Here is a 16,576-nt window from a genome sequence, read left to right as displayed (position 1 = left end):
ATTGAACATCTTTTAAATATCAAAGTGAGAAACAAGAAGGCAACATAATAATATTATCAGAAAGATGTTAGGAAGTAAGGACAGCTGTGTAAAGCCTGAGGCTGAAAGGTAGCTTGCCAGCTTCATTTCTTTGGCTTCTTGGGTAGTGGGCGCCGGAACAGCAAGATGTGAGGTTCTGAAAGAGTGAGGGAAATCTAAGAGACAAGCGCACACCATTCTATGTACAACCTATAGTGTATTCCACTACCATCTCCCCAGCTATCACCCACTCAGATCTTTATAACTAAATAAAGACTTAAGCATATGGCCTTGAGAAGCAGACCCAGAAGTCTCGACTGTCTGCCAAGTACAGAATTGTTAATATCAGTTCTTTTGCTATGTTTATACAGCCCCAGGGTGTCCTTTATTAAGTTTTGCCTGGCAGCTGGGTGTCTGGTGTCTTATCAATAAATATACTTTCCTTTGCTTATTTGGAATACATCCAAGAATGTTTTCTGATGGAGAATGAGGCAGGGGCTATGACCAGGCTATATGTGGCCTTAAAAAGAATACCCTCTGATTGAATGGAAGATTACAGGAGGTTTTTTAGTGACAGGTTGTCTCTGAACTTCCCAGATATTTTAATCTTATTTTTGGTCACTAGCTATTTTTTTTTTTTATTTAAATGCCCCATGACTAGAGGGGAAAGAAACCAGTAAACTATTTCCTATCTCCCTATTTGGGTTATACAATCTTATTCCTTCATTCTCTCAGTGTAGCAGTTCTATATGGTTGTTTTTAGCCAGTGCACTGACCTGGTTCATGGATCATATAATGGACCCATCCCTGACTCTGCTGAACGCCAAGATTCCTCCATTCAGATTCAGACATCAAATGGGTTTTAGGGACCAGCTTGGCTATGTCCTTGGGCAGCATGACATGTCTGTAACAGAAACGGGGAAGTGAGGAATTTATGTTAGTACCAGATACAGTCTCAGACAAGTGCCTGTTTACAAGGCCAAGAAAGGAAAGAAAAACTAGTTTCTGATGTCAGAGTTTATATAATTTTATTGTGGGGTAGCAGCAGCTAGAAATACGGGCTATGTTATATAAATTCCGAGAGTATATGAAAAATACAAATTAGTGAATAATTCCAGTGAATAAGCACTTAAGTTCCAGGCACATTTTCTCTGCCTTCATGGCCCTTATAGTCTTCTAGTTGATTGCCTACAATATAATGGGAGCCCCACGGAGCACACAGTGTTAATAATTAGCAGGAAGGAAGAGAAGTTATTTTGTGGAGAGGAAACACCTTTTATGGAGTACTGTGTGGACAAGTCATCACAAAGGATGAAATGAAATATCTTATCCTTTAAAATCTAAGCCAGGCATGGTGGCACATACCTATAGTCCCAGCTACTCGGGAGGCTGAGGCAGGAGAGTAATTTGAACCCAGGAGTTTGACAAAGATACAGTATGAAGTTTGAAATCTTTGATTAAAATACAGAAGAAATAGGCCAGGGGCAGTGGCTCATGCCTGTAATCCCAGCATTTTGGGAGGCTGAGGTGGGTGGATCACTTAAGGTGAAGAGTTTGAGACCAGCCTGACCAACAACGTGAAACCTCGTCTCTACTAAAAATACAAAAAAAGAGCTGGGTGTGGTGGCATGCACCTGTAATCCCAGCTATTCGGGAGGCTGAGGCAGGAGAGAATCCCTTGAGTCCAGGAGGCGGAGATTGTAGTGAGCTGAGATCTGGGCGATAGAGTGAGATTCCGTCTCAAAAAAAAGAGAAAAAAAAAAAGACAAAAGGGCTGCAGTGCACAATGGTTGTGCCTGTGAATAGCCACTGTACTCCAGTCTGGGCAATAAAGCAAGACCTTGTCTCTTAAAAAAAAAAACAAAGCTGGGCGCGGTGGCTCAAGCCTGTAATCCCAGCACTTTGGGAGGCCGAGACGGGCGGATCACGAGGTCAGGAGATCGAGACCATCCTGGCTAACACGGTGAAACCCCGTCTCTACTAAAAATACAAAAACTAGCCGGGCGAGGTGGCGGGCGCCTGTAGTCCCAGCTACTCCGGAGGCTGAGGCAGGAGAATGGCGTAAACCCGGGAGGCGGAGCTTGCAGTGAGCTGAGGTCCAGCCACTGCACTCCAGTCCGGGCGACACAGCGAGACTCCGCCTCAAAAACAAAACAAAACAAAACAAAAAAACAAAAACAAAAAACAAAAAAACTATCCTGAATCTTATCTTCCTAACTCTGGAGGGATGTACCTTGAGACTTTTTTTGGGAAATTCCGTGCTTTTCTAACCAAGGATAAGTCTCCCTTCATGGCAAAGAAATTATTACCCTGATGTGACTCAAACTAATCCAGATAGTCTTCATCATGCTCAGTGAAAATGTACTAAGTTCTCCCTCTGTGCTAGTAACAGTGGTTTCCCCCCCATTCTCCTAAAAGAAAAAATTCTAGTCCAAATATATGAAAACAGCTCACATTCTAACACCACCCTGGCACGAAATCTGGCTTCAATACATAGACCAAAAAACCCCTCTTAAACCAAAATGCCACTGTCAAGTTAAAAAGTTTCATCTTCTAGGGGATGAAATGGTGATTCCTTCCCAGCTCTGCAAATCTCAAAGTTTTAAGTTAGTTTAGTTCAGATGTAGAGGAAAACAGCTGAGGAAAAGAAAGTTAATTATATCAAAGAAGATCTGGAGTCGTCTTGGTATAAAGATGATTATATATTTGTCAGTGCACATCGAGTTCTCTGAAGACCTAAAGCCCTGAACTAGGCTAGGTGAAGAGACAAGAAAAGCAAGTTTTCATTTTATGTTCTCCAACTGAGGAGACAAGGTAACAAACCAGGAAGTGGTCTTAATTACAATATAGATTAGCATAATGCCAACATTTTGGAGTCCTGTGTCTTCCCTTATTCCCAATCTAGATTATGCACTTGAAATTTATCAAACCCGAATGCTGTATCAAGTGCCAGGATTCCATCATCCCCACCCTTGGCAGATGGCTATCCAGTGTCTTCTAAACAATTTCAGTCAAGAGGTGCTTTCTCCCACATACCTTTTTCTTAGAGTCTCATCTCAGGCTCTGTCCTCTAGGAAGCTTTCCCCAACTTTCCCTCTTCCTTTTTTTTTTCTCTCAGTATTTTAAGTTTCATGTTCAAGGGTACATGTGCAGGTTTGTTATATAGGTCAACTCCTGACTCGCGGGTTTGGTGTAGATTCTTTTATGACCCAGGTACTAAGCATAGTACCCGACAGTTTTTTTTTTTTCCTGAACCTCTCCCTCCTCCCAACCTCCCTCAAGTAGGCCCCAACGTCTATTGTTCCCCTTTCTGTCCCAGTGTTCTCATCTCCGACATATAAATGAAAACACGCGTATTTAGTTTACTACTAGTTTCGTTTTCAATGGTGGTGAAAGAGTCATCACACTGAATTGGCCCTTAGGACACTCCCCCGCCCCCACACCAAGCCCAGGGAAGACGACCGAACGAAAGAAGTCAGCCTCCAAGGCGGTGGCGGCAGGGATTCTCGAAGGGTGGGGTTGGGGGGGGGGGCGTCCTGGAGTTAGCAAATGTAGGGGACTGAGTTTCTATCACCCCAACCCCCGCGCACAGCTAGGAAGCCGCAGCCTTCGGGTCGCCAGTTCCCTCTCCTTATCAAGTCTCGTGTGCTCCCATCACACCCTGTAATGGCTCCTAGCAAAGGGTGTTATCACCTTTCTGGTGTCCGTCGGTACCACTCAGTTTTAAGTTTGTGAACAGCAGAGACCATGTGTTATCCTTGCACTTTAGCAGAACACCTGAAACCTGTTAAGTATTCCGTAACTGTTTCCTTTGATAAAGGGCATCTATTAGACCCATATTAAGTATTTTCTCAATGCTTCTAGCCAGTTTTATTCCATTGCAGTCCCAAGCGGTCCCTTTCCTAACACAAGCCAGACAACCACGCCCCTTGTCTTTTTCACGAGTTAATAAGCAATATTCAACTCTCTCAGCGCTACTCTCGCATTAGGGACGCGAGGAAACTCCCAGCTCCGCTTTTGCTACGTTCTCTCACTGGATTCCACAGGATTACTGTGAAACAGTTTCTACAAGGCAAGTTAAGTTTGCCCAATAAAGTTCAGAGAATGATCCAGAAACCCTCATGGGTGTGGGTGGTCAGTACTCTAACCACGCCCACCACTCCCTCCTCTCAACTGAGGGCCGACTCCAAATTCGCAACCACTTTATTGTTTTATGAGTCTCCCACCTCCGCGCATGCGCCTTACGCCTTCCACGAATATCCCACCCTTGCCCGTTCACATCTTGTACGCATGCGCCAATCCTATCGCCTCAGTTCCTGTTACTAATTGCTTCTGCCCTCAGCGGTCAAAGCTCACGACCTCGCTGTTGCCCCCGCGCCGGCACTAACCGATACTCAAACTCCTCATCGTCGTATTTGTCCGAATAGTAAATTTGTTTGTGCGACATGATCGCTCGCTTTGCTAGCCTTCAGCCCCGCGCCGCCAACCTCCAAGCAACTCCCAGCAGCACGCGCTCCCACCCACTTTGGCCTCGCTTTCAAACACGCCGCCCGCACTTCCTATTGGTCCGTTTGGTTCAAGGCGGGACAGCTGTACTTTCAAGCCTCCGATTGGCTTAGGTTTACTTCTCTTGGGTCCTTATTGGAGGACAGTTCTTACGTTTCTCAAGAACGAGCGCGGATCAAAAGTAGGCGTCTTATTGGCCACCACTGCCTCTGTGCGCGATTTCGCGCTGCCATTGGCTAACTCGGGAAAGTGGGAAGCGTGAAGGAGGGACGCTGAGGTAGAGGGTCAGGGGTTAGTGAGGCCGGAAGTGAGTGTAATAAAGTTTCTCCAGGGAGGCAGGGCCCGGGGAGAAAGTTGGAGCGGTAACCTAAGCTGGCAGTGGCGTGATCCGGAACCAAATCGGCCCGCGGTGCGGTGCGGAGACTCCATGAGGCCCTGGTGAGTCCTGACTTTTTTCTCCTTAGGTGACTCACTCTTCCACTCTGGAACCCCTCTCCCGGGACCCCACTTCCGGTCTTCATTTATAAGTCCCGCCCCTGAGACCCCTCTCCCCGGAAGTCCCACCTCCCAACTTCGTGGGGCTCCCCCGAACCCCGACTTGATTTTTATTTTTTGTCTCCGACCCCACCCTGTCTCCCAGTTTTCTTGGAAGTCCCACGCCCAGACACGTTCCAAGCCCTACTACGTGAAACCCTTCGTTACTCCTTCCATTCCCCGAAACTCCGCCTCCTAGCAACGATCCTCCGCTAACTCCTGTCAAAAAGCCTATCTCCCAAAAGGGCAAAACCCTGGTCCTCAAAGAACGATTCGAATTTGTTGAAGCCACGCCTCTTCGGGGCTCCGCCCCTCTGAAGCCACGCCCCGTTCGTAATCCGTGTCTGATTGTCCAGAAAGCCTCCCCGTATAGAAGTCTGAAGTTCGCGTCCTAGGGGACCACGCCCCCTTACGAGCTTTGTGGGACCTGGGTCATAAGCTGAAAAGCCTTGTCGTCAATCCCTGAAACTCCACCTGCTTATATTTTCCTGTCCTTTGTCTTTCTTTGGGCTTTGGGATCAGTTTTCCGAGCATTCTCGTGCTCCCCCAGGTGGGAAGTCAAAGTTCCCATCTCTGACTGTGAAGAGTGAGATTAAAGGCAGCCGTTTTCCTTTCTTTCTTTTTGTTTTTTTTGAGACGGAGTTTCGCTCTTGTTGCCCAGGCTGGAGTGCAATTGTGCGATCTCGACTCACCGCAACCTCCGCCTCCTGGGTTCAAGTGATTCTCCTGCCTCAGCCTCCCGAGTAGCTGGGATTATAGGCGCCCGCCACCACGCCCGGCTAATTTTTGTATTTTTAGTAGAGAGGGGGTTTCACCATGTTGACTAGGCTAGCCTCGAACTCCTGACCTCAGGTGATCCACCCGTCTCAGCCTCCTTAAGTGCTGGGATTACAGGCGTGAGCCACCGCGCCCGGCCCCATTTTCCTCTTTCTTAACCACCTCCAAGGGTAGAACTATTTGAAGGGGCTGAACTTAGGGTTTGGCACAAGAGGGAGAGAGACTTGCTGTCAGACTCCCAGCCTCATCTCCTGGCCTTCCCTTCCCAGGACCAACTCTATCCCAGAAGTAGCTCTAGGCTTACCTATCCATAAGTGGATAGGACCATGGATTTATTGGTGTGTGGCATGTGGGTGTGACAGGAGCAAGTTTTCTACCAGAAAAACGGTGGTTTGGAGTGGGGGTAGATAATAGTGCCCTTTTTGTTGTTTGATTTTTTTCTTTTTTTTTAAGGGACAGTTCAGTTGCTGCTTCTCTGTCTCTTCCCCTCCCCCTAACCAGAGTTCCTGTCTGGGCATTCCTCCTGGCCCCGTTTGCCCAGCCTTCCCTGCTGGAAACATTCCTGAGGCTTTCGCCATTTCCTGCCACTTCCCACCCCCCTCCCCTCCTCCCAGTTGGGCTGAGAAGCCACACACAGCTTTTTCCCTACACCCAATCACCTGGACTTCCAGTAGGCAATCTCCTTTCTCCCCATGCACATTTCAACAGTCATACTTCTTTCTTTTCTTCCAAACGCCCACACCCGTTGGTCCTTCCCTGGCTCTGGATATTGCAGGCTCCCACAGAACATCATCTCAACAGATGAGGACATCCTAGTGTGTGGTTTGTGTGTTTTGGGGGTGTGAGGCTATGGTGGAATCCTTTCCTCATTCTCTCTGTGCCCGAGAGCTGGCTGGAAAAGAAGTGATAAAATTCCTTCTCAGGATTGGCTGACAGTGACAAAGCTCTTCTGGAATGAGCACTAAGGGGAGATTTAAGAGTTAAGTACAGTATCTAACACACTTCAAGTGTTAATGTTGTTAATCAGGATAATTATCTATCTATATTTTAATCCTCTAAAGTAAATCTAAGGGTAATTCCAAGGTGAGCTTGAGTGAATACGTATTTTTTTTTTTTTTTTGAGGCAGAGTTTTGCTCTTGTCACCCAGGCTGGAGTGCAATGGCACAATCTCAGCTCACTGCAACCTCCACCTCCTGGGTTCAAGCGATTCTCCTGCCTCAGCCTCCCGAGCTGGGATTACAGGTGCCCACCACCATGCCCAGCTAATTTTTGTAGTTTTAGTAGAGACGGGTTTCACCATGTTGACCAGGCTGGTCTCAAACTTCTGACTTCAGGTGATCCACCCGCCTCAGCCTCCCAAAGTGCTGGGATTACAGGTGTGAGTGTGAGCCACTGTGCCCGGTGGGAATATGTGTCTTTAACTTGCTTTTTCTTTTTCTTTTTTTTTTTGGTCGCTTTCCAGCTTTGCCTATGGCATTCTCCAGAAGAGCAGTGGCAGGAAGCCGTGGGTGGCAGGAATGAGTTTGGGACTGCTCCCTGTGTCCAGCTTCAACCCATCTTCTCCTGACACCCCTTTCTCCTGTACTGACTTATTTTTTCTCCTGTCCTTATGGACACAGATGTGTCTTCTGATCTCTCTGTCCCTTCCTGGCTTGTCGTTTCTACTTCTCTTGGAGAACTGTTTCTTCCCCTGGTGTGAGGGACACTGTGTGCTCTTTGGTGGGTCTTAGGGCCCTGTAAGAGGAGGGATATGAATTGGGGTAGTTTGGAGTGGGAGTGGGGACCTGATTCCCTCATTCTCACCCTTGACAGTGTGCTGTGTTAACAAGGCCTGTGGAAAGGGGAGAGGACAGTGCTTGGCTATGAGCCATCGGTCTTGGTGTGGTAGATGGCATACCTAGAGAACAAGCCGTGACCAGCATGTCCTCTTGTTCCCCTCTTGCCTGGTAGCTTCCTGATGTACCATCCAGGTTGGACTTTATTCCCCTTTTTTCACCAACTTTGCTTCTCCTCTTGACCCTGCTCTGCATCCATTGGGACCACTTCCTTCCCATCCCCACTTCGCTAGCTCCAGTCCACAGCTGTCGTAGCAGAGGATGCTAATGGCCCAGGCTTACTGTATGGGGTAGTGGTTGGGGGTGGCCTGGGCTGGAGGGTGGGGAATTCGAGTGTCCAACCAGAACAGGAAGGGAAATGCTGAGCTCTGAGATCTCCTCCCTTTTCCACCCGCAGCTGCCTCTGTTTCCTCCCTCATTCCCCTCTACTCTAGCCTGACTTCCTGCCCCCTTTGGCCTGCCTGTGTCCAGTTTTGAGTGACCCAGACCTCCTATCTCCTTTCTTTCCGTCCAACTCCTCCAAGCTTCCCTCCCACCCCCACTTTCCTTCTCCCCAGATTACTAGTTGTTTGTGTAGGGCAGGGGAGAGGAGCTTGGAGAGCCCTACCCCCTGCTCCAGTCCGAGGTTGGGGCGGGGTGGGGGGGCTCAGCCCCTCTGAGCCTGTGAGTCAGCACTGTCCTCGTGATTGGTCTCTCCCTTTAGCTCTCCGCCCCTGGGGAGGAGCCAGGCAGCTCTGGGTCCAGCCTGTTCTCTTCTCAGCCAGAGAAGAGGCTCCACGTTGGGCGGGGATGGGGCCCGAAACTGTCTGGGTCTGAGCTGGGGAGCGGAAGCCACTTGTCCCTCTCCCTCCCCAGGACTTCTGTGACTCCTGGGCCACGGAGGTCCGACCAGGCTAAGGGCCTGGGGATACCCCCTGCCTGGCCCCCTTGCCCAAACTGGCAGGGGGGCCAGGCCGGGCAGCAGCCCCTCTCTCACCTCAGCTATGGATCTTCTGCCCCCCAAGCCCAAGTACAATCCACTCCGGAATGAGTCTCTGTCATCGCTGGAGGAGGGGGCTTCAGGGTCCACCCCACCGGAGGAGCTGCCTTCCCCATCAGCTTCATCCCTGGGGCCCATCCTGCCTCCTCTGCCTGGGGACGATAGTCCCACTACTCTGTGCTCCTTCTTCCCCCGGATGAGCAACCTGAGGCTGGCCAACCCGGCTGGGGGGCGCCCAGGGTCTAAGGGGGAGCCAGGAAGGGCAGCCGATGATGGGGAGGGGATCGTAGGGGCAGCCATGCCAGACTCAGGCCCCCTACCCCTCCTCCAGGACATGAACAAGCTGAGTGGAGGCGGCGGGCGCAGGACTCGGGTGGAAGGGGGCCAGCTGGGGGGCGAGGAGTGGACCCGCCACGGGAGCTTTGTCAATAAGCCCACGCGGGGCTGGCTGCATCCCAACGACAAAGTCATGGGACCTGGGGTTTCCTACTTGGTTCGGGTGAGTGAACATCCTCCTTTCCATTCCCTCCCAGACCCCTCCAGTTCTTCTGCTCACTCCAGCTTGGCTGGAATTCTTTTTTCCTGCTGTTCCCCAACAACCCTGTTTCAGTGTTCTAATTCCTAAACCCTTCCCATCCCTTCCCCAATTCTGTAGCCCCTTCCCTTCCAGCTCTGCCTGGGCCCCCTTCCTTCTTTTGACTCCCCCACCCCCACCCTGCCATGCTTAGCACAATGCCCAGCATGGCAGAAGCTCTTAATAAGTGTTGGAAGGGGTGACTTCTTGATCCTTTCCTCCATTCTTCTCCCGCCTTCTGGAGTTGCGCTCCATCCCAGTCAGTGCCTGTCGGTCCCCTCCAAACTCTCTCCCCAGTGCGTGAGGTCCTTCTAGCCTGGCTTTTCTTTCTCTCCGCGTTCCCTGTTGTCTTTCACCTTGGTTGTGGGATGTAGACACGGGAAGTGGGCAGAACTTCTTCCTCTTTACTTCTCTTAGGGACCATGTGGGCAAAGTCCTAGGGCCCTTTGTGAAGGGACTGGGGTCAGGGAGCGGCTGACCTGCTGTGCTCTCCTCCCTCCCCTTAGTACATGGGCTGTGTGGAGGTCCTTCAGTCAATGCGAGCCCTGGACTTCAACACCCGGACTCAGGTTACCAGGTTAGTGGGGAGGGAGTGGACTGTGGGAGTCCTGGGATTAGTGAGGCCATGGGAAAGGGCGGAGGGGAGTGGGTCACTTGGGTGCTGCTGGTTGGGGCTGATCTTTGGGTAGCAAAGGGGATTGAGAGAAAGGTGGGATAGTGATTCTGCCTCTTACTGAAAGGAGGCCCCTCTGGCCCGGATCCTCCTTACCTGTCCAGCCTTGGGAGTTGTGGGGAAGGTAGCAGAAGCAGCTGGCAGGTGGAGCTGGAGTAGCAAATGGGGGTAGATGGAAGGTTGCTGCTGCCTTTGGGAAGGGAATGGGACATTTGGTAGCTGGAAGGGGGTGGGGCTATACCCATTGAGGCCCTAACCCAATCAGCCAGGAAGCGGCCTCTCAGTGTCATCAAATATTAAAGGCCCTTAATTCAATCCACCACGACAAAGAGCCTGGAGTGCCCTGGGAGTCTGGCCTGGCTTTCCCCTCCCCCAGCTCTGTGGCAGCCCCAGTTGAGTGGGAGGCAGGCAGGCAGGCGCTGGGTCTGAGTACCCCTCTTTCCCCAGGGAGGCCATCAGTCTGGTGTGTGAGGCTGTGCCGGGTGCTAAGGGGGCGACAAGGAGGAGAAAGGTACTTGGGGTCCTTGGGGATAGGGATGGTGCTGGGAAATGTGGAGGGACAGTGAGGAGGCAAGTGTGGGGCATATGGGGAGAGGGCCAGGAGACAAGAGTATGGTTTGTCTGTGCTGGGAACCTTCACCTTCTAAGACCCTGGGCCCTACCTTAGCCCTGTAGCCGCCCGCTCAGCTCTATCCTGGGGAGGAGTAACCTGAAATTTGCTGGAATGCCAATCACTCTCACCGTCTCCACCAGCAGCCTCAACCTAATGGCCGCAGACTGCAAACAGGTTGGTGGAGGTGGGCAGGTGGACCAGAAACACCGAAGGGGGTGCTAAGGGGAGATCTAGTTAGGAGGCCAAAAACTAGGAAGAGGGCTTGAGAGCAGAAGACCAGTAGGGAAGGAGGAAATGAGGATATGGGATAAGGAACCCAGGGAATGAGACTGGGGCACCAGGGTTCTGGGCCCTGAAGCTGCCTGATACATGGCATTCCCTTCCTTCTCCATCCCCTGCCCTAATTCTCAGATCATCGCCAACCACCACATGCAATCTATCTCATTTGCATCCGGAGGGGATCCGGTGAGTTGGGGAACAGAGCAAAGGTGGTGGGAGAAGAGCAAGGGGCTAGGGATTGGGAAGACATTGATTAGAGAAGTGGGGGTGCTAGGACTGTGGGGATATCTGAAAAGGACTGGGTTTTAGGGGTCAGGAGTAAAGTGGAACTGTAAAATTTTCTGACCTTCCTCCCCAGGACACAGCCGAGTATGTCGCCTACGTTGCCAAAGACCCTGTGAATCAGAGAGGTGAGGCATGGTGGGGAGCACTGGGTGGGTCTGGCTGTTTGAGGAGGTGAGTAGGACCTGGGGTCATCTGTACCCACTCTAAGTAGATCTAAGTGGGGGTTCCTGCCAAGGAAGATGAGGGCCCCCGACTGTGCCTCCTCCCAGTGGGCTCAACTCACTGACAGCCTCTGCTGTGCCTTCAGCCTGCCACATTCTGGAGTGTCCCGAAGGGCTTGCCCAGGATGTCATCAGCACCATTGGCCAGGCCTTCGAGTTGCGCTTCAAACAATACCTCAGGAACCCACCCAAACTGGTCACCCCTCATGACAGGTGAGCAGGTGGGGAGAGTGTGGAGCAGCTTTTGAGACCAGGATTGGGAAAGGAGGGCTGTTCTTCCAACACTTGAGCTGAGAGGTTCAGGGAGGGAATAACCTGTGTGCCTCTGCTTCCCACTTCCTGCTATTCTTCTGTTTCCTGTGGCCCAGGAGGAAAGGCTTTTGAGGCCCTGCTTGCCGCAGGGCCAGCTTTTCTTGTTTGCTCATGGTGGAGCTGTAGTCCAGGGCCTCCAAGTTACATCTCTCTCTGGCTAGGTGGGATTTTTCTATTCCCATTCCTCTTTCTTGCTCATTTCTCTACTTGGCATTCTGTGTTTTCCTGCCTCTAGAAGCCATCAAGACTTTGGGTTTGGGAGGATATCTCTTTTCCCTGAGATTACAATCTTTCCCACCTCAGGCCTTGAGGGATAAGCAGTGGAGCCAGCAGGGATTGAATATTTAGGAGAGGTAAAAATATTCTGGAGCTGGAGCGCCTCCCTGCTGACACACACACACACACACACTACATAGTGCTTCCCTTCCTTGTTGGGAGAGAGCACAGAGATCAAGAGCAAGAGCATTACTTATTTATTTTGAGACAGAGCCTTGCTCTGTAGCCCAGGCTGGAGTTCAGTGGTGCAATCACAGCTCAATGTAGCCTCCATATCCTGGGCTTGAGTGATCCTCCCACCTTAGCCTCCTGAGTAGATAGGACCACAGATGCATGCCACCACACGTGGCTGAGTAGTAGTATTTTTATTTTGGTAGAGATAAGGTCTCGCTATGTTGCCCTGGCTGGTTTTGAACTCCTAGGCTCAAACAGCCCTCCCTCCTTGGCCTCTGAAAGCGTTGGGATTATAGGCGTGAGCCATTGCACCTGGCCAAGGGGACGAGCTTTAAAGTCAAACCTGAATTTAAATCTGAGCTTAGCCACCTTTTACTTGTGAGACCTTGGGCAAATCTTTTCACCTCTGACCCTCATTTTCCTTATATGTAAAATTGGGGAAGGAAACAATACCTACCTTATGGGGTTGCCAGGAGAATGAAATGATTATGTATATAAAACACTCAGCCTCAGGCCTAATCCATAGTAAATACCCAATAGATGGCTGCTGTTCTATTCCCTCCTCCTGCCCACCACACATTTATAGCTACACCTTCACTGTCCTGTCGCTCAGGATGGCTGGCTTTGATGGCTCAGCGTGGGATGAGGAGGAGGAAGAGCCAGCTGACCATCAGTACTATAATGACTTCCCGGGGAAGGAACCCCCCCTGGGGGGGGTGGTAGACATGAGGCTTCGGGAAGGAGCTGCTCCAGGGGCTGCTCGATCCACTGCACCCAGTACCCAGACCCCTAGCCACTTGGGAGCTACACTGGTAAGTTCCTTGGATGGAGGTGGGCTGGGCCTAGGGTGGGAGTGGTTGTTTGGGGCTTCTGGTCTCACCTTATTTTTATCCCTGCAGCCTGTAGGACACCCTGTTGGGGGAGATCCAGAAGTCCGAAAACAGATGCCACCTCCCCCACCCTGTCCAGGTATGACGGGAGCTGAGGTGGACAGAGCCAGGGAGTGTTGGAGGCAGGGCTGGGGATCACTGTAGAACCTCTCTTTCCTCAGCAGGCAGAGAGCTCTTTGACGATCCCTCCTATGTCAACGTCCAGAACCTAGACAAGGTCCGGCAAGCAGTGGGTGGTGCTGGGCTCCCCAATCCTGCTGTCAATGGCAGTGCACCCCGTGACCTGTTTGATATGAGTGAGTGCTTGTCTTTCCTCTCTGCATCCCCACCTTTCTACTTGGTTCTGGCCCTTCTCCTGCCTATCTGCTCTTTCCTTCCTGACTTCCCTTCCCTGAAGTCTGGGTCTTGGGTGTGTGTTGTGCCCGCTACTTTCCCTCACCCTCCGTCTACACTTCCAGAGCCCTTTGAAGATGCTCTTCGGGTGCCTCCACCTCCCCAGTCAGTGTCCATGGCTGAGCAGCTCCGAGGGGAGCCCTGGTTCCATGGGAAGCTGAGTCGGCGGGAGGCTGAGGCACTGCTGCAGCTCAACGGGGACTTCCTGGTGCGGGAGAGCACGACCACACCTGGCCAGTATGTGCTCACTGGCTTGCAGAGTGGGCAGCCCAAGCATCTGCTACTGGTGGACCCTGAGGGTGTGGTGAGTGTGGCAGAGGTGTGTGGGTGAGGGGTGGCAGAAGGGAAGGTACAGTATCCTACAGTGTATCCCTGTTCCTTCCCTCATTGCTTTCTAGACATTCCCGCTGGGCAGCTCTCTGTGGGCCTCTCTTGTTCTTTAGGGTGTCTGGCATCTTCCTCCAGGGGCTCATCCCTTAGCCTGAACTATGTTCTTTATAGTCCTGGCACTATAGGGCTGGGCGTGGTGGCTCACACCTGTAATCCCAGCACTTTGGGAAGCTGAGGCGGGTGAATCACCTGAGGTCAGGAGTTTGAGACCAGCCTGACCAATATGGTGAAACCCCATCTCTACTAAAAATACAAAAATTAGCTAGGTGTGGTGGTGGGCACCTGTAGTCCCAGCTACTCAGGAGCTGAGGCAGGAGAATTGCTTGAACCAGGAGGCAGAGGTTGCAATGAGCTGAGATCGTACCACTGCACTCCAGCCTGGGTGACAGAGTGAGATTGTCTAAAAAAACAAAGCAAAACAAATACGGTCCTGGACCGTCCTCAAATCCCCAAGCCTTATCAGAGCTAGAAGGCAGTCATCTCATCTGTGCCCATTTTTACAAATAAGGAAACCACCCTGAAGAGGTTGTGATGCCCAATGTCACATGGTTAAAGGCTAGACACTGCAAGTTTCCTTTGTAAGAAGATCCAAGGGCTTCTCCAGCTCCCCAGACTCAGGAGTCAGACCACTATGCTTTCTCTTATCTGCACTGCCTCACTGTTCTTCAGAACTTTCCTTGTTTAGCCAGGTGTGGTGGCTCATGCCTGTAATCCCAACATTTTGGGAAGCTGAGGTGGGAGGATTGCTTGAGGCCAGGAGTTCGAGACCAGCCTAGGCAACATAGCAAGACCTTGTCTCTAGAAAAATAAAAAAACAAAAAATTAGTCAGGAATGGTGACACATGCCTGTAGTCCTACCTACCCAGGAGGCTGAGGCTTGAGCCCAGGAGTTCGACGTTACAGTGAGCCATGACTGTGCCATTGCACTCTAGCCTGGGTGACAGAGACCCTGTCTAGAAACAAACAAACTTTTGTCTGTTTTCTACAGCAATCTCAGCCTCCTTTCCTCTTTTTCTTTTTTTTTTTTGAGATAGGGTTTTGCTTTGTCACCCAGGCTGGGGTGTGGAGGCACACCTGGCTAATTTTTGTATTTTTGTTGTTGTTGTTGTTGAGATGGGGTTTCGCCATGTTGCCCAAGCTGTTCTTAAACTCCTGGGCTCAAGTGATCTGCCTCCCATAGCCTCCCAGAGTGCTGGGATTACAGGCATGAGCCACCATGCCCAGCCTCCACATCTTTTTTTGCACTGTGTATACTCTTCTGAGACATGCCAACTTTCTCCAGGTCAAGAAAAGGGTATATAGCTCTCAGCTTCACTCTTTCAGGGCTGATGTCACCTTTGCCTTTTCCTACTTCACTGACCTGTCTATTTCTGCAACTGTTTCTTTCTAGAGAAACCTCAATGATCAGTACTGATAGGCCACACTCTCCCCTACCATTTTTTTCTCCTTCTTCAAGCCTCTTGTCTGTTTTACCCTCTTCCACCTTGGAGGCTGAGGTCTTATTTGACTCTTCACCTGAATTGACCTTCTTCCTCCCCACCCTCCCAGGTTCGGACTAAGGATCACCGCTTTGAGAGTGTCAGTCACCTCATCAGCTACCATATGGACAATCACTTGCCCATCATCTCTGCGGGCAGCGAACTGTGTCTACAGCAACCTGTGGAGCGGAAACTGTGATCTGCCCCAGAGCTCTCTTCCAGAAGATGCCCTCCAATCCCTTCCACCCTATTCCCTAAGTCTTGGGACCTCATTTGGGAGTGTTCTGTGCGCTTGGCCTTGTGTCAGAGCTGGGAGTAGTGTGGACTCTGGGTTTCATATCCAGCTAAGTAAGAGGGTTTGAGGGTTTGAGTCAGAAGCCTTGGGGGAGAATCCTGCCTCTCCCCAAACATTAATCACCAAAGTATTAATGTACAGAGTGGCCCTTCACCTGGGCCTTTCCTGTGCCAACCTGATGCCCCTTCCCCAAGAAAGTGAGTGCTTGTCATGGAAAATGTCCTGTGGTGACAGGCCCAGTGGAACAGTCACCCTTTTGGGCAAGGGGGAACAAATCACACTTCTGGGCTTCAGGGTATCCCAGACCCTTCTCAACACCCCCACCCCCCCCCCATGTTTAAACTTTGTGCCTTTGACTATCTCTTAGGTCTGATGATATTTTATGCAGAGTTCTTGGGCCCCTGAGTTCAATGACAGGGATGCCAACACCTTCTTGGCTTCTGGGACCTGTCTTCTTGCTCAGTACTCTCTCCGGTTTGGGTTGGGATAACAGAGGCAGGAGTGGCAGCTGTCCCCTCTCCCTGGGGATATGCAACCCTTAGAGATTGCCCCAGAGCCCCCCTCCCGGCCAGGGGGGAGATGGATCCCTCCCTTGCTCAGTGCCTCCTGGCCGGGGCCCCTCACCCCAAGGGGTCTGTATATACATTTCATAAGGCCTGCCCTCCCATGTTGCATGCCTATTGTACTCTACAGCCAAAGTGTAGCCCTTCTTGGAGCCTCTGCCCTGCCTCCCTTTCTGGGAGGGTGGGGTGGGGGTGACTGAATTTGGGCCTCTTGTACAGTTCACTCTCCCAGGTGGATTTTGTGGAGGTGGGAAAAAGGGCATTGAGACTCTAAAGCAGTAGACAATCCCCAGATACCATCTGTAGAGTTGGAACTGCATTCTTTTAAAGTTTTATATGCATATATTTTAGGGCTGTAGACTTACTTTCCTATTTTTTTTCCATGGCTTATTCTCGAGCACAAAATGGTAATCAATTACTACATTTATACATCACCTTTTTGACTTTTCCTCGCCCAGGCCTGTGAGGTAACTGGGATCGCACCTTTTATACCAGAGACCTGAGGCAGAT

The 16,576-nt window shown here is 51.0% G+C and overlaps 2 protein-coding genes across 5 annotated transcripts; one reads left to right on the top strand and one right to left on the bottom strand.

Moving 5' to 3' along the window:
* CKS1B (CDC28 protein kinase regulatory subunit 1B) lies at positions 1-4,566 on the bottom strand. Its single transcript, XM_011928245.1, has 3 exons — positions 4,407-4,566; positions 795-922; positions 1-175 (listed from the first exon to the last, which is right to left on the bottom strand). The coding sequence occupies exons 1-3, from the start codon at positions 4,463-4,465 to the stop codon at positions 123-125; spliced, it is 240 nt and encodes a 79-aa protein (XP_011783635.1). The 5' UTR covers positions 4,466-4,566; the 3' UTR covers positions 1-122.
* Positions 4,567-4,726: 160 nt separating this feature from the next.
* Positions 4,727-16,516, top strand: SHC1 (SHC (Src homology 2 domain containing) transforming protein 1). 4 transcript variants are annotated; one of them, XM_011928250.1, is made up of 13 exons: positions 4,727-4,962; positions 8,982-9,149; positions 9,731-9,801; positions 10,345-10,408; positions 10,565-10,684; positions 10,922-10,975; positions 11,148-11,199; positions 11,382-11,508; positions 12,671-12,869; positions 12,957-13,026; positions 13,109-13,243; positions 13,406-13,644; positions 15,279-16,516. In XM_011928250.1, the coding sequence occupies exons 2-13, from the start codon at positions 8,985-8,987 to the stop codon at positions 15,405-15,407; spliced, it is 1,425 nt and encodes a 474-aa protein (XP_011783640.1). In that variant the 5' UTR covers positions 4,727-4,962; positions 8,982-8,984; the 3' UTR covers positions 15,408-16,516. The 4 variants fall into 4 exon arrangements, with proteins under 4 accessions (XP_011783640.1, XP_011783638.1, XP_011783637.1 ...); XM_011928248.1 differs by lacking the exon at positions 4,727-4,962 and having other exon boundaries at positions 8,060-9,149; positions 13,112-13,243; XM_011928247.1 differs by lacking the exon at positions 4,727-4,962 and having other exon boundaries at positions 8,060-9,149.
* Positions 16,517-16,576: the final 60 nt, after the last annotated feature.

Source organism: Colobus angolensis, unplaced genomic scaffold (genome assembly GCF_000951035.1).
Source record: "Colobus angolensis palliatus isolate OR3802 unplaced genomic scaffold, Cang.pa_1.0 Scaffold77, whole genome shotgun sequence".
Taxonomy (NCBI): Eukaryota; Metazoa; Chordata; class Mammalia; order Primates; family Cercopithecidae; genus Colobus; species Colobus angolensis.
The sequence above is the reverse complement of the archived record's forward strand: the minus strand, read 5'-3'. Positions and strand labels throughout refer to the sequence as shown.

Coding starts and splice junctions, on each gene's coding strand:
- CKS1B (XM_011928245.1), bottom strand. CDS start 4,465: ATGTCGCACAAACAAATTTACTATTCGGACAAATACGACGATGAGGAG. Junction 923..4,406: donor GATGAGGAGTTTGAGTATCG/GTTAGTGCCGGC, acceptor TTTCTGTTACAG/ACATGTCATGCTGCCCAAGG. Junction 176..794: donor TTATATGATCCATGAACCAG/GTCAGTGCACTG, acceptor TCACTCTTTCAG/AACCTCACATCTTGCTGTTC.
- SHC1 (XM_011928246.1), top strand. CDS start 8,655: ATGGATCTTCTGCCCCCCAAGCCCAAGTACAATCCACTCCGGAATGAG. Junction 9,150..9,730: donor GGGTTTCCTACTTGGTTCGG/GTGAGTGAACAT, acceptor CCCTCCCCTTAG/TACATGGGCTGTGTGGAGGT. Junction 10,409..10,564: donor GGGCGACAAGGAGGAGAAAG/GTACTTGGGGTC, acceptor GCCCTACCTTAG/CCCTGTAGCCGCCCGCTCAG.